Raw genomic sequence first — 15,169 nt, 5'->3', positions numbered from 1 at the left:
GAAAAGTATCCCGCCCTTAGAACAGACTTACCATAGTAAATCAGGGTAAGACAAACACGTTTTGGAATGATTGATGGTGTATTGACTCAAAATTTAAATGTGAATTTTTTTTGCACCTTTAACACAAACACCTAGAAAATTCAAAATGGCGTCTAACTCGACAGCAATTGTTGTACTTGACGTGAATTTATACAGTTTAGGAATAAGTTGAAGATTTAAACAAACTGTAATTTGGTAACAAATAAGCATGGGAAGATTAAATCCAATTTTGAGGGAAGCAGCACCAAAAACAGTATTGAGTTACAAACGGTAAAAAAATAGTGTTACAACCATCCCTACTCAGCAATTCTTTGGCATCTTTAACTTAGGCAGGCGGAAACAGTTCACGGTCATTCTCTCTGCTTCCTCATCACAGTCTCTCAATATGACACCTATGTCCTGCTGCTTCCTTTCCCTCCACCCCATAAATAAGATATATGGCCATGTCTCCACGCTCAGCTGTCATCGTCTAAATTCATACGGCTCACGGGAGACACTCAGCTTTGTGTTTCACAATGACCGCCCAAAGGAGCGCACATTGCGTCCAGATAATGCACATACACAATTGGGCAATGTGCATTATAGAAGTGGATTAAGAGCATTCACGGAAGTGGCCCGAGGGCACCTCCAGAATTAAACGCTTCAGTTGATCTGAATCAAAACTATTTTTATCTCTCTGACCTTGTGGTGGTTCTCCTTGGTTTGGCTGGAGGACACAGGGTCAAATGACTAACAGGTTGGTGGACAAATCAAACGCAATGAAAGCTGATTGCGAGCTTTTGATTGGTTAAATAAAAGTGAGTGACTACAATGTGCAAAGAAAAAAAACTAAAAAAGTAGACCAGGCCTCAGCATCTCTAAACACGAAGTAAAGTGTGTGCGCATTTGTTGGGTTGGCCTCCGCGGTGATCTAGTGATAATCCACTCCTCTCAGCCACAAATGGTGTACAAAGAGCGAAAGAGAGAGTGAACCGGAGAGAGGGTGGCCTCAAGCAGTGATTACTCTATTTAATTCAACATGGCTTCTGAGGCATGAAACATGCTCAGCCCATAAATGACTTCCTCCTCTTCTCTCCTGTTTTCCTCAGAGCCTGGTCTAGCCCGCAGACCAAGGCTCCCGCACCTGATCGTATCGGCCTCTCTCTCCTCACTTACAAAAGAGAAACCATAATATGGAGACAGATATTAGGAGCACATTGGTCTGGTTCCCCAGGCTAGAGCACATCTGTGAAGGAGAGTATAAATACATTTTACACAATAGCATGTTCACTGATACTATAGGATGAATACAAGCACGCCTTTTCAAACTTTTTGAAACCAACGATCCTCAAATAACCTCTTCCTAAAAAAGCAGCTATGTATTTTCAAGTTGACCATTTCGTACATGATAGTAAACATCAATCTTAGTATTAAAAAGCAAATTAGTTTGTGAAATACATTTTTACATGTTAATTATTGAATTCAAAAGCTTGATTAGCTGTTATTTGTCGTTGTTCTAAAGCCAAAATGTACCATTGAAAAACACTTTCGGTTATTATAACATAATAAATATCACTGAGTAAAACTTATAGTGCCATAAATTATTTATATATAAGGAAAACCACATATTTTGTATATTCTAACATAATATATTAACACAATATATTTAAATATATAATTACGCACATACATATATATATACATAAATACATACACACATTAACATAATATACATATAATATATAAATACATATATAAACACAAATACATATATACATACACACATACATTATATAAATAATATTTATAAATATAAATATACATATGAACATAATATACATATATAAATACACACACACACATACATTATATATATATATTAATAACCTACATTAATATATAAATGTATATTATATATACATATATCTGATTTCTTACTGATTTAAAATGACTGATATATATGGTATTTTTTACTCCACATTTTCTACAGACCCCATAGTTGGTCCCTGGGCCCCAATTTGAAAACCCCTAGACTACAGTACTACAGAGACTCTTAAAAACAAGTCACAGAGAGCACTGGGGTGTCCCGATCTAGTTTAACGTACTGCAGGACGGTTACACAACATACAGTCTGTCTTTTACTCTGCAGACGCTGTTACAGCATATTGAGTCTCACGCCCTATTAATTGCAAAAGATTGCTGACAAACCAGACGAGCCGAGCAGAGATGCATGTGAATGGGCAGGCCTGTAATTGGAGCCTGGTGTACGTGAGCGGCTTATCCTACCCTTACAAACACACGGTCCTGCCCTGACCTCGCAGGGGCTCCGAGGTGTCATGTTCTGATCCGCTCTCACTGGCATTCCTGCTCTTTTCACTTGACTTGACAGTGTTTTGTGGTGAATCGCATAATTAACACAGGGATCTACAGAATTCAGTGACTAAACATAATTACTTCTCCCCTCCTATCCTTTCTTAATTCCTTCCTGCGGCCAGGGGTTTCGGCCTGGCTGGACAAACACAATGGGCTGTCATGTCGGGACAGCGCCGGCTGGTGGGCCGGTGGCTGAGAGGGAGGGCGCATTCAGCTCCAATGGACGCTTCATGCTGAGACTCAGGGATATCCACTGACACAGAGGTGACAGCTCAGAGAGGGAGAAACAGAGAAAGACATAGCAGGGGAGAGTCGTAATTAATGTCACTTGACAAATACGAAGTCAGATGAGACTGAGAGAAAGTTTATCACACAAATACATTAGCCGTACAACACCCGCTGGTCGCAAGAGCTACGATTTTTGGCGGTGACCAGCGGAACGAGAAGAAGTAAACTTGCCTCAATCCAAACGTGCCGGGTTCTGCTCCCAAACAATGACGTCTGAGAATGCACAGGGCAACAGTATGTCTCAACAGGTAGGAGCAAATCCTGCAGGAATGAAGAAAAGGTGGGGAAGAATACATGCAGGTTGGTGAATGTGGTTAATTAGAGCTGAATTACCTGGCTCTCGGTCCCCTGCTCTGTCCTCTCATTTCCTCTGTAATCCCACCAATCGGGCGGCGGTTAAGCTTCGGCCCCCAGGACGTACGGTTGTTCCTGCCCTGGATGCATTCTTTCAACAGCTCATTTACTTCTGCAATGTAACTAGGCTTTGGAAAAGAGGGTAATCCCTAACACCCCCCACGCCCACCCTCCCGATCAACCGCTCAGACCCCCACTGCTAACTCTATACACACGAGCCAAGGTATTTTAGCAGGGCGTTACAAACGATGATGCAGCTTTATATATTGGATGTTTGAAAGAGCACAAGCAACCAATGCAGAGGCGAGCTAAACAATTAAAGGACTTTTTAGTTACACGTTGAGGCAATTTGTTTGCTAAACAGCTAAAACATCTGCCACACCGGTTATCTGTTTGTTTTTCTGGCGTGAATCTTCTCAAATGAGATTTGCATCTGGAATAGAGCTGCAAGGTGTTTGAATTACAGTTAAGTATTTTATGCCGTGTTAAAGGCCATTCACACACACAGAACAAGGTTTTCCATTCCATTCCTTTTTTTTTTTTATGAAAGCGTGCTAAATGGACGTGTTTGACCCTTGTGTCTTTTCAACTTACAACAGAAGTTTTAAAAAATACATCTCTGGACCATTTTTTTTTTATTCCACTGATCTGTATCTAATGTTTTTAACTGCAAAAATACCTTCTGTGTGAACTGCCCTTTAGGGGCCGTTCAGACAGAATGTGTTTTTGCATTCCATTGCGCTACTTACTTTCCCATTGTTTGTGAAAACAAAAACATGATATTTTGAATGTCAACTATTTTTCCCCATATGATGAAAGTCAATGGGGTCCAAAACACCACTGGTCCTCATTGACTTTCATTGTACAGAAAAACAAAAAAAACAATCTATAGCTCAGGTACTTACTGCTTTGCTCCACACCAGGCATTTAACATTGTTTTTCACTATATGTTAAAACACACACACCCCCAGTTAAAATCATCTTCCTCTCAGTCAACAGGTGTTTTGACTAAACTATCTTCCCGATAACCGCTTTCAGACCATTTAACCATCATCTAACCTTCCTTAATCTCCCAATCCACAAACCTGAGAGGTTCTGCGCAATCTAGTCAAGTTCCCCACCGCTTCAGCCTGAAGAGTGTGGATTACCTTAATCCACACGTTTGGCATCCTGATCCATGGGAAACAATACTGTGTAACCATGCAGGGGCACTTTTTAGATGGGGTGGGTCTATACTAGATCATTAAGAGGATTTAGGCTTTGCAGTGGGAGACATTGTAATGAGCTACAGATGTTAAAAAAAAAAGAAAAGCCAGTTCAGGATGTCTCTGCTCAGAGGCTGTCGATTAGCAGAAGGGGTGAGAGGTGATGACTCTACAGTCAGGTGAGCATGTGCAGTCATCTGTGGTGTAACGCACACTGTTCCTCATCTTTTCTCATGTCATTCACACAGACCACAGGGCTAAAGTGACATACATCCTCTTAATGAAACAGAATCTTTTCAGCTTCAAAAAGACAATTGTTTTTCACTAAGAGGAAATACACTGCTGCCTAAACCTAAACCACAGTTTCTTGTTCTATAATTAAGTTAACTCATTTTTTTTTTTATGGCTTTGGCGAGAAGAAAAGACTGAAAAGACAAGAAAGATATACTGTGCATGAAACTCGTTGGATCACAGCATGCTTTCTTATTCAGCACTCACATCTACTCTAAGGAAAGTTTGACTTCAACTCAGTTATCACGCCCTCTTGTGTCAATCCACTGATATAACCGTTCACGCCTCAGAAACAGCATTGAACATATCAGAAGTTCAATTCACCTTATTTATTTTAACTTGAATGTTCCTGTGTCAGTCACTTCCAGTTATTTTAATTCATTAATTTAAGCAAATGCTTCAAAAGCCATTGCGGTTTCACGAGTTTAATTGTGAAGTTCCAGAGTGGTGTCTTCAAAACTATGCTGAGAAATATAATAATAAATGCATTTATACAACAGTGAAGCATGTAGGATGAAGGGTCATTGTGGGGAGCCTTTTTAGCTGCTGGTATTGGTGAGCTACTTCACAGTGAAGAGGCATTTAATGCTTTGGAGTACAGGAGAATATTGACTTGCTTCCTACAAATGGAAAGTTATCCAAAGAGGAATGATCAGATGTTATTTTCCAACAGACAATGCTCCTGCATTGCAAATTGCAAAGATAACCAAGAAGTGGCTTGAGATCAAGTTCATCAGGCTCATGTTCAGTCCTGGTCAGAGTCCAGATTTGGATATAGCGAATATTTGGTCTCACAATAAACTCAAACGAACTTCCTGTAACTGCAAGTTGGGGAAGGCTATTCAGTGCTTTATCTACAGTATTTGTGAATTTCCTGATCAGTGATGTGTGATTAAAATGATTAAGACAAATAAAAGACCACTAAATATTTTGCCGGTTTTTGCTTGGCCTTTTATTTATTTTATTTTTTTGCCCAGGAAATGCATTTGTTGAAGCCACCAGCCTATATTCTTCCAATTTATTTATTTTAATTATGTTCAACAGCAAAATTCCAGGTGAAAAACATAATTCATAATTCTGCAAAGAATTCTCCACCAATCACAGGATCACAAACTAAGTGACAAAATACCTCTTTAGCTCTCCCTACACTCTAAAATATTTGTGTGTGTATATATATGCATATTTTGCATTAAACATTGTCAAGTGTAGTTCTTTCTTTCATTAAAGACGCAAAGCAGACTTTTACCGTTGTCTTCTAGTCAGATTTTTGAATACATTTTTGCTTCAAGTTTGCAATGTTATGAATCACCTGGTAGCTGGTTGGTTTGGCTGATAGCTTACCTCTTCAACAAAGACTTTTCAAATATCCCAATGGGAAAATACTTCAGGAACCAAGGCCGCAGAAAACGTAGAACACTGTTGCACTCAACGACAGCTAATGAATCGGAAGTCTCGCACTTTCATAGAAAACAGCTTCTGAATTGAAAATAAGGTGGCTAGAGGTTTCCTGAGAGGAGAAAAAACACAGTAATTTCACTTTCACTGAATGATTCATGGTGTGAATCCTTCATTCCCTTCATGAAATATAGCGAGATAACATTTTAAACACAAGCAAGTCTTTGTGTTAACATCAAACTTTAGCAATCCTTTATTGAGGAGAACAGATCATATTCACTGTTTGCTACTGAAACATCACAACATCATACTGGGGACGTTCATTACATGGGCTTGTCGGGTGGTTAGAAAGAATCAGAGAGAAATAGAGGAAGGACGAGAGAGCAAGAGAATTTGATCACACTCTCCAAAATACAAGGGACAGTAGTTTCCCCCTCCGGTGAAACCCTCTCTTCTCAAGCCAACAGACTTGGAATAAATAAAATACTTTGTTTCATTTCTAATTATTCAACAATAAATGTTGATATACACAATGCAAATGAATGTCCTTGAGCACTCACGGCACAAAATATATCTCTTTACCATCTCAAACTGGAAACAGACTTGATCTATTCATCTTAAAATTAAGCTTTCCAGCATATGGCTACAAATTATGTGTACCAGAAGAGGGGAAAACTGCAAAAATATATATACATACATAAACAATCATCTCATAAAATTCAATTACACACTCATTTTAAAGCTACACACCAGAGCAGGTGAAGTCGATGAATAAACAACAAAAAAGGGAGGAAGAAAAGAAGGCCTCCAAAGCAAGTCTGTCTGTGTCAGATGTACAGAGTGCAGAAAAAAACGTATGTGAAGTAAATGGAGTAAGAACGTGAACGTATACGATGAAGCTGATCAAACGATAAATGTACATATGAAAGTGTTATGCATGAGCATGTACAAATGGGTGCGTGAAGGTATATGTGTATCAGTGTGAATAAGGGGTACATTCATCCATAGCCGACTGTCCTGTAAGTACACCCTTACAGCATGGTTCACCTTTTTACAGGCACGGTTCAAAAACAATCCTACATTAAGGATTACCAACAAAAAAAAAAAAAAAAAAAATTAAAAATCAGAACCACTCATAATGAATATTCAAGTACCTATCAGCCAGTCTGAGGAGAGAGCGTCCCCTCCCACTCTTTCACTCTGCTGTTAAAGGAGAAAAAAAAAAAATATAGCTATATACACATACATATTTCTGCAGTTTCACTTTAGAAATACTCTACCTTCTCATAGTTTCTCTTTCATAAAGTTTAGTATTTTTTGTTTTTCGAAAGCAAATGTGAGTGCAATCAAACAATACCAATTACGCCATATAATCTGTAATAAAAAGAAATAATTAAAAATGCTGAGTCAAAATGATAGAGGGGGAAACTATTCTAAATTCAAGAAATTTGTTAGAGAAAACCACAAACCAGAACTCAAGCTGATGGGAGAAACTCGGTGGGGAGAGAGTTGGGGATGAAGAGTACGGAGCAGAAGAAGACGAGTTCAGTTTTTTATGTACGGTCTCTGCGGCGACTAAAAGGAAGTCACCGTGAAAAGTTCCTCCAAATAAAGTTCTCTCCAATCAGGGTTTGCCATAATCTCCTGCCGTCAAAATGAGCGTCCTTTTATTTATTTTTTACATTTTCGTGTTAAACAGCAAGCACCAAAATGAATGACACAAGAAGAAATTCACCTCTGCCCCCAAAAAAGAGAAAAAGAAAAATCCACAACAGATACATTATATTTCAGTGGCTGCTGTCCAGCTGGTCGGGTGAGAGTCGCAGGGTTAAAGTAGAGGGTGGCAGAGATCATGCCTCCAAAAAAGCTGCACATGCGTGGTGTGAAGGGGTTAAAAGTGAGCCGTCTGAACGAGGGTCCCTGTCCCTCTCAGAGCTCGCTGGCCCCGTCCTCCTCCAGCTGAGTTCATGCCTCCAAATTAGCATCCAGCAACTTTTGCTCAAGCAGTCTCGTCACTGCTCGTAATCGACACAGATTTCAGGAGGGGGGGATGGGGAGGGGAGTAAAAATAAATCTCTCTACCGTACAATGCAGTTCTAAAAAAAAAAAAAATATCATCTTAACATTTTTGTAGTTTTCTCATCTTTAAAAACAAGCGTATGTATTCCCAGACTCGTTGTTTAACATTTCCTATGACGCTCTCCGAATCGAAACCAAAAAAAGTGTGCGAGCAAGGGTTTTCTTGTGTGAACTGAGGACATTCTCATGTGGATTCAGAAGCCGTCGGCTGCTCCGGCTACCAGGGGTCGTCCAGGTCACCTCCGCTCTGAAACAGGGGAGAAAACAAGAACGGGAAAGAAATGAGCAAACAGAGTCAAATTAAAAGGGTAGAGCACTCGCTAGTGAGAATCGGGGAAGTAAAAGAAACAGAACGAAATGTGTGAGGATGTGAAAGACAAGAACGGGAGAGAAAGGAAGATTTATTAATGTTTGAATTCCATGTAATGGAAACACGATTACCCACTAAAGTAGTTTTACATACTTCTGATAGAAAATACACTACTGTTCAAAAGTTTCAGGTCAGTCATTTTATTATTATTACAAGGATGCATTAAACTGATCAAAAGTGACAGTATAGACAATTATAATGTTAAAATTAAAATTATTCCATTTCAAATGAATCCCGTTCTTTGGAAAAGTCTATTAATCAAAAACTTTATTTTTATTTTTATTTTTTATTAGTTTCCACAAAAACAATTACCATAAGTTGATAGCATTCTTCAGTACCAAATCAGCATATTAGAATGATTTCTAAAGAATCATAAAAACAAACTTGACCAATGGAGCTTGAAAATTCAGATTTGCCATTACATTTTAAAACATTCAAATAGAAAATACATTTTAAATTGTAATAAAATGTCATAGTATTACTGTTTGATCAAATAAATGCACCCTTAGAGAGTATAAGAGACTTCTTTCAAAGCATTAAATCTTACAGACCTCAAACTTTTCAACAGAAAGTGTAGGTGCCTTCTAACCTACAGGTGACTCCAATGTAGGCAGAGGGCAAAAAACAAACAAAAAAACAAACACAAAAAAACCCACAATAACATAAAAACTGCATTAAACCAAAATATGTGTAGTAGATTTCATTCATTTAAAAAAAACTCAAACATATAATGATAAAAGCTAATGAAAATGTAAAACAACCACAAACAAATGGGTGGAAAAAGACCTGAAAGGCCCAGCCAGCATTTTTTTTTTTTTTTTAAAGATGCATTTCCATCTGAAAAGAAAACTTATTTTCCCCCGCCTAAAGACTGATTTATGCACATTTGAAGCTCACTTACCTCAAGCCTCAAACTTCCACTGAGCTCATGAGTAAGAACATTAGCCATATAGGAGTACATATGGAAATATCGGAGTATGAATGATAGTTAATAGTGCACAAGTTCTTACAAGAGCCATAAAAAGCATTCATGTGATTGTATCTGCATTCTGCGTCACAGAATGAGAAATTATGACATTTAATAATGGCAGCCAAGACAGATATCAATAGTTGAATTTGATTTATTTTGTTCAAAGAACTTCAGAGTGAAACAAAACAAATATAAACCTTTGCCCTGGAAATACTGCTCTATGGACAATTAAGTAAAGCTCTTTGATACTGCTGAGGGGGTATATTAGTAACAGGAGTTTAATATAACAATGGCAGCATTATGCATGCACTTACTCTAACTGTTAAGAAGATTACACAGTTTGTATTATGCATTAACTTCCAAATCAACAACGCAATCAGCTTCAAATTGCTTGATAAATCAGCCAAAGAAAACACATCACAAAAGCAGTTTGGAACAGATTTCTTGCGATATGACACACAATCCATGTGGACAGAATTCAGCTTGCTTTCCAAAAACCTGGGTCATAAGAATAAGATAAGTGCAATAAGAAGCACTGTGCAAATACTGCAGAGTACAGACATTCATGTATGATCATGTAGCAGCGTTGCCTAACTTGTAGATTGCAGAAGTTAGATTGCACTTCTATAGGTAATGCAGTCCACTTTAACAAATGACTTTTATATTGCAAATGTAAAGTCATTGACTGAATAGAATAGCACAACAGGAGAAATGAGAGTTCGCGAGAACATGTGATTGTGTAAGCTTCTGTAATCTCATATGGTCCATGCTTATAAAGCCAGTGCATTTCCATGTTGTGCTTTTTCCTCAAGGACACACCTGGATAACTGTGAACACTCAAAGAGCAGACACAGGACAATCATATTCAAGAGGTCAGCTCAAGTTATAAACCGATATGAAAGAGATATGGACAGAGTAGATATATACACACACACACAGCATTAGAGTTCCATTTTAAATGGTGAAAGAATTGCTTTTGATCAGTTAATCATTTTGCATAATAGTAATTCAAACATTTGATTCATATACACACACTAGATAAAGAGCACAAATAAAGCTGTACCTGATGTTTACTACAGTACGTTAATATCCTATAACTATGATCAACCACGAGACAACCCAGGAAAAGGAGTACACATGCATCGCATGGCACGAGAGCAAACAGTTGTGTGTATTCTTGGCACAACCCAGATTGTCTAGTTAAACCATTCCCTCTTATAACTACTTGCATAAGTAAACTCTTTGGGTGTGAAACAGTGATGGTCAAATCATTCAGGTGTGTGACAGTGTTTTCATATCTCCTTAAAGGGATGTAAAAAAAATGTCAACTCATAATTTAGTCACCTTCAAGTCATTATAAACCTGTGTAACTTTTTCTTCTGCAGAACACAAAAAATATATATATTTTGAAGAATATTTTTACTCTATGCAATTAAAGTCAAAGGGATCCAAAATGACTTTCATTATGTGGACAAAACAAAACAAAAAAACACAACAATTAAACTAGACAAAACTAAAAACCAAGACATTTTCCAAAATATGTTCCATAGAAGAAAGTCATTTGGAATGACATGAGAGTGAGTAAAGACAATTTTCACATTAGGATAAACTATCCCTTCAACAGAATACTCATCCAGGTCTAATTTTAAAAACACTAGGCTAAGTGCAGAGATACGAGAAAGTGCTTACTGCAGACAGAGCTGGGATATGCCAAGGTTAACCTCACTTGCAGTTGCAGAGCAGGTTTTTAGTGATAAGAATTTTGCGCAAAACTTCCTCTGTAAGCGACTTTTACTTTGAGCAGTGCTCAATAAACAAAAACACCCAAAGAGCTATTTCAAATCCATAAAGACAACCAAAAACCTGCACTGAAATTGCTCTAAGGAGGAACATTGCCTAGCAATGTGGGGAAAAGGGTTTGATAGCAGGGCTGGGTTTAGTGGGTCCTAATCAGGGCCATGCAGTGGGGGCGTCAGAGAGCTTGTCCAGAGATGGTGACGTGGCGGCTTCGTCCTGTCCCTCCTCAGAGCTGAGGGGTTCAGTGGCCGGGGACGGTGGGGGTGAGCGAGGTTCCTCCTGAGGGTCGGTCCGTGTCGTGGCACCTGTCCCGTAGGACAGCCGGTAACTGGAGAGCGCCTGCTCCAGCACGTGGCGGTATTCGCCTCGGTGGCTGAGCCGGAACTGTCGTAGCGCATCCAGCAGTTGAGCGGCAGCAGAGCCGCCTTCTTCCTCCTCACCGCCGGCTGCTCCCCCCTGGCTGTCCTGGTGCAAGACGCCAGTGTCAGTGGACAGAGCAGGTTAAGAGACCCCGCTTAGAGCGGGCCACCTGCCCATGACCTTACACTGGCCTTTCATTTAGAAAGAAGCACGCTTGAGGAGCGACAAAATAAGCTGTAAGTGGTGGCGAATGTGTGTTCGTCTGTGTGTGCGTGCGAGTGTACAAAAGATGCAGGAGCTTGTCAACACGGGTCTTTTCTCACAAGTCTTAGGAGCAATAAACTTGCTGAAGTAGCATTACCAAGATGCGAGTGCGACCACACAAATATAAACGCTTACAGAGTGGCACAAGCACAGACGGACAAACAAAGCCAAGGCCAGCAAAAAAAGCCTTGCATTTACATCTTAAATGCAGAGGCAGTGCTCTTAAAGATAGTGGAGTTTGAATGTTTAACCTGCTCTATATATAAGCTATCGCTGAGTACCAGTTACACTTGCCTAAGTACGACATTTGCTAATCACTTACTAAATGTATCATTCAAAATATTTGCTGGTGTCTGCATTAAAAGTATTATAAGATGATGAGTAAATGAATGGACTTAAGTCTAAAAAAGAAGACTCAAGTGACCTTTTGTTTTGAATTCTTATAAGAACAAAAAAGGAAGGAAAAAACACTCACCCCATCTTCTTCTCTGTGTGGGTTTAGCCTGTTGTAAACAGCTTCAATTACACTACGTCTGGAAGAGAAGAGAAGAGAAAAGAGACAAATTAAACCCCAAGGAAGACTCTGACAGGAAAATATTATTTGGTTTACAGCAAAACCTCAGATGTTTAAATTTAGAATAAATCACTATTCACATATTGTTAAGACATTATGCATTGCAATATTTTTACTCGATTCCTATATATTGATATTTAATTTACAGATGTATTCTCACACCAAGAATCAATATCTTAAGTTAATTTCCACATTAAAATAATTTGATATACTAGTTTATATAATTATATAACAGCAACACTAGAAAATATTTTCACATTTAATGTTAAATTAATATAAAATTCTGGATGATACCAATAGGCCTATAATTACTTTCATGTTATGGACAATAATTGATAGATGGTTCAAATTAAAACTATACTATTGTGTCTAAATCAATGAGAAAAACTGTAAAAACTTAACTTTTATAATTTTGAATGATACAAGTGAATTTAGGCATTACAACATTACCATATGTCTAACATATGTTTACAATAAGAAAAATGGATTATCATTTAGACATTTGCTCGAGATTAAGGATTAAAGTACTAATCTAAATGCAAAAACAGAAACAAAAGAGAAAAGAAAAACAAAGATACTGGACCAAAATCATGCATCAATACCGCATCACCAAGTGTGCACTGATTCCCACTCCTAATACAAAAGTAGGGCAATTACAAAACGGCTCTGATCAGCAGAAATGGACAAATGTTACTAAATTTTGGATCCGTACTTGCTAGCGAGACCACCTCCTGGTGGCAGGTTGGGGATGCTCTCAGGGCGAAGGTTATGCATGATGTGGCTTAGATCTGGGATGCCTTCCTCCCCTGACTTCTCCATGATTTCTGCAGACAAAGACAATTACATTACACATGTGGGATAATGGAAGAGTGTGATAATGGAAGCCTGGAGCATTTCTTCCACCATGACTACTGCTGTGAAAACAGTGTAGGCATTGGATCAGAAATCCCACTTATAGACAGAGTGTGAGAAAAATAACATCCAGCTGGAGAAAGAACGCCAAACAGGTTTCATCACAGCTGTCCTGACTACATCTCTAGTGGAAAATACACGAATTCTTTCAGAATTAATATATTCCCCATCCAGAAAAGTTCCTACGAGCCTCCAGACTGTTCAGAACATGCCAGGAAGTTGACAGAGAAGAAACAGAGGGAGAAGAAGAGGACTGCAATCTAAACAGAACTTACACGGAGAGCATTTTCGAACCACATGGCAGACACTAAGGTCTTTTCATTAGGACTTTTTTAATTAAAAGATGTCCATTTCCACAACGCTCGATGGACAATGCAGAAAACTGGCTGACAAATATACAGGTGCCACCTCTTACCTTCCACACGAGCCTCCAGGAACTTGTCCAACTCGGCCTCTCTCTTGACAGCCTCCTCTGATACCTTCGGTGCATTGGGGAAACATACTAGAACAACACTCATGTTGTCTCGGCTTCCCTGATAAGAAAAAAAAAAGAAGAAAAAAAGAGATTGTAGGTTAAAGAAAAGGCAGTTCAATGGACAAAAGTCCAACCTGTTGAGCAAGTGTTTATAACACCACAAGCTTCTATTGTAAACCACTATAAATCTAGACCGCTTCCAATTTTGCCAATATTTACCTCAGATGGAAATTTGTGACATCTATTCATACTTAGACACTAAGCAGACCATCGTAGAGAAACATCTTTCAATTGAAGGGGGGGGGGGGGGGGGGGGGGGGGGCTTAGTTTCCAATGTATATATGAGCCATACATCATGAAAATGTATGAAGAAGGTTACAGACTAATACGGAAAGCCCTGACATCAACTTGAGAAAATCCATGCCAGATCCAGAGCTGTGACATCACTCACAAGGTCCCTGGCTCTTAGCCTGGTAATACCAGACTCTGCTACTTCACTTTGCTTCGTAGAGAGAGTCTGGAATAGCATAATAGAGAAGTGTTTTCTCTCTCGCGGGGGGCGCTTGTCTGAAGTTTAAAATCATTGGTTACCCGTAAGCCAATCACATAACGTTTGGTTATGACGCGTGTTATGCGCAGGCTCAGCCGCATCTAACTTCCACTGTAAACACATGTATGATGCAAAAACTAAACCATCGAGCGAAATACCGGAGTGAACATGGCTGTGAACGACTTTTGCAGATTATGTGAAGTAAATCTACGCAAGTACGCATCCACCACGGTACAATCAGCGTCTATGTCACGGCTCTCTCAGCCCGCCCTCTGTTCGTTGATTGGCCCGGCTGTTTTCAGGCCGGTGGAAAATTGAAAGATACGCTGCTATCTCAGACTGACTACAGGAGCGAAATGAAATTAGCGGAAGTAGGAAGTCTGACGTAGTCAGGCTACCTGGCTCTGTCTGATCATCTGGAAAGCTGGTGTCAACAAAGGCAGAGGGCTCAAGTGTTTTTTAAAGGGTATTCGAGGGGTTTTGGATTCTTGAATGCCATGAGACAAAAAAAATAAATAAAAAATGCAGCATGGAAAAGGGGTGTGGGGATTGTTTTTATAAAATCATGAGTTACACACAGCTGGTTTGTCTAATGAGACTAGCAGGACTAGCGATTATGTAAAGACTCAATGATTCAACTTCATAAAGCTGTACAACTAATGAAAGACAGAACAAATAGACTAAAAAAGGTACGAAATTAGGGTAAAAAGATTTAAAAGGAAGAAAAAAAAATTCACCCAAAAATGCCATTTACTCTATTTGACACGAAACAAATACAGCACAAACCATGATGAAATTCAAGGACAGCTTCTCCCTCAGAGCCATAGCCATCATGAACTCTAATATGCACTGATCCCTCTCTGCTACAGAAATACATAAACACATACAGTCTCA

The 15,169-nt window shown here is 39.0% G+C and overlaps 2 protein-coding genes across 3 annotated transcripts in view; one reads left to right on the top strand and one right to left on the bottom strand.

The window, feature by feature from the left end:
• LOC307146748 (oxoeicosanoid receptor 1-like) overlaps positions 1–15,169 on the top strand; it is a 424,896-nt gene that overhangs the window by 310,233 nt on the left and 99,494 nt on the right. The gene's annotated exons all lie outside the window — the stretch shown is intronic.
• ppm1bb (protein phosphatase, Mg2+/Mn2+ dependent, 1Bb) overlaps positions 7,607–15,169 on the bottom strand; it is a 31,143-nt gene continuing 23,580 nt past the window's right edge. The window contains exons 3-6 of one of the 2 annotated variants that reach the window (XM_079852298.1): positions 13,666–13,783; positions 13,051–13,162; positions 12,240–12,297; positions 7,607–8,250 (exon numbers count right to left, since the gene is read on the bottom strand). In XM_079852298.1, the coding sequence (XP_079708424.1) occupies positions 8,221–8,250; positions 12,240–12,297; positions 13,051–13,162; positions 13,666–13,783 (318 nt within the window). In that variant the 3' untranslated portion in view covers positions 7,607–8,220. The other variant, XM_079852297.1, reaches the window with a different exon arrangement.

This window comes from Squalius cephalus (assembly GCF_949319135.1).
Source record: "Squalius cephalus genome assembly, chromosome: 19".
NCBI lineage: Eukaryota > Metazoa > Chordata > Actinopteri > Cypriniformes > Leuciscidae > Squalius > Squalius cephalus.
The sequence above is the reverse complement of the archived record's forward strand: the minus strand, read 5'-3'. Positions and strand labels throughout refer to the sequence as shown.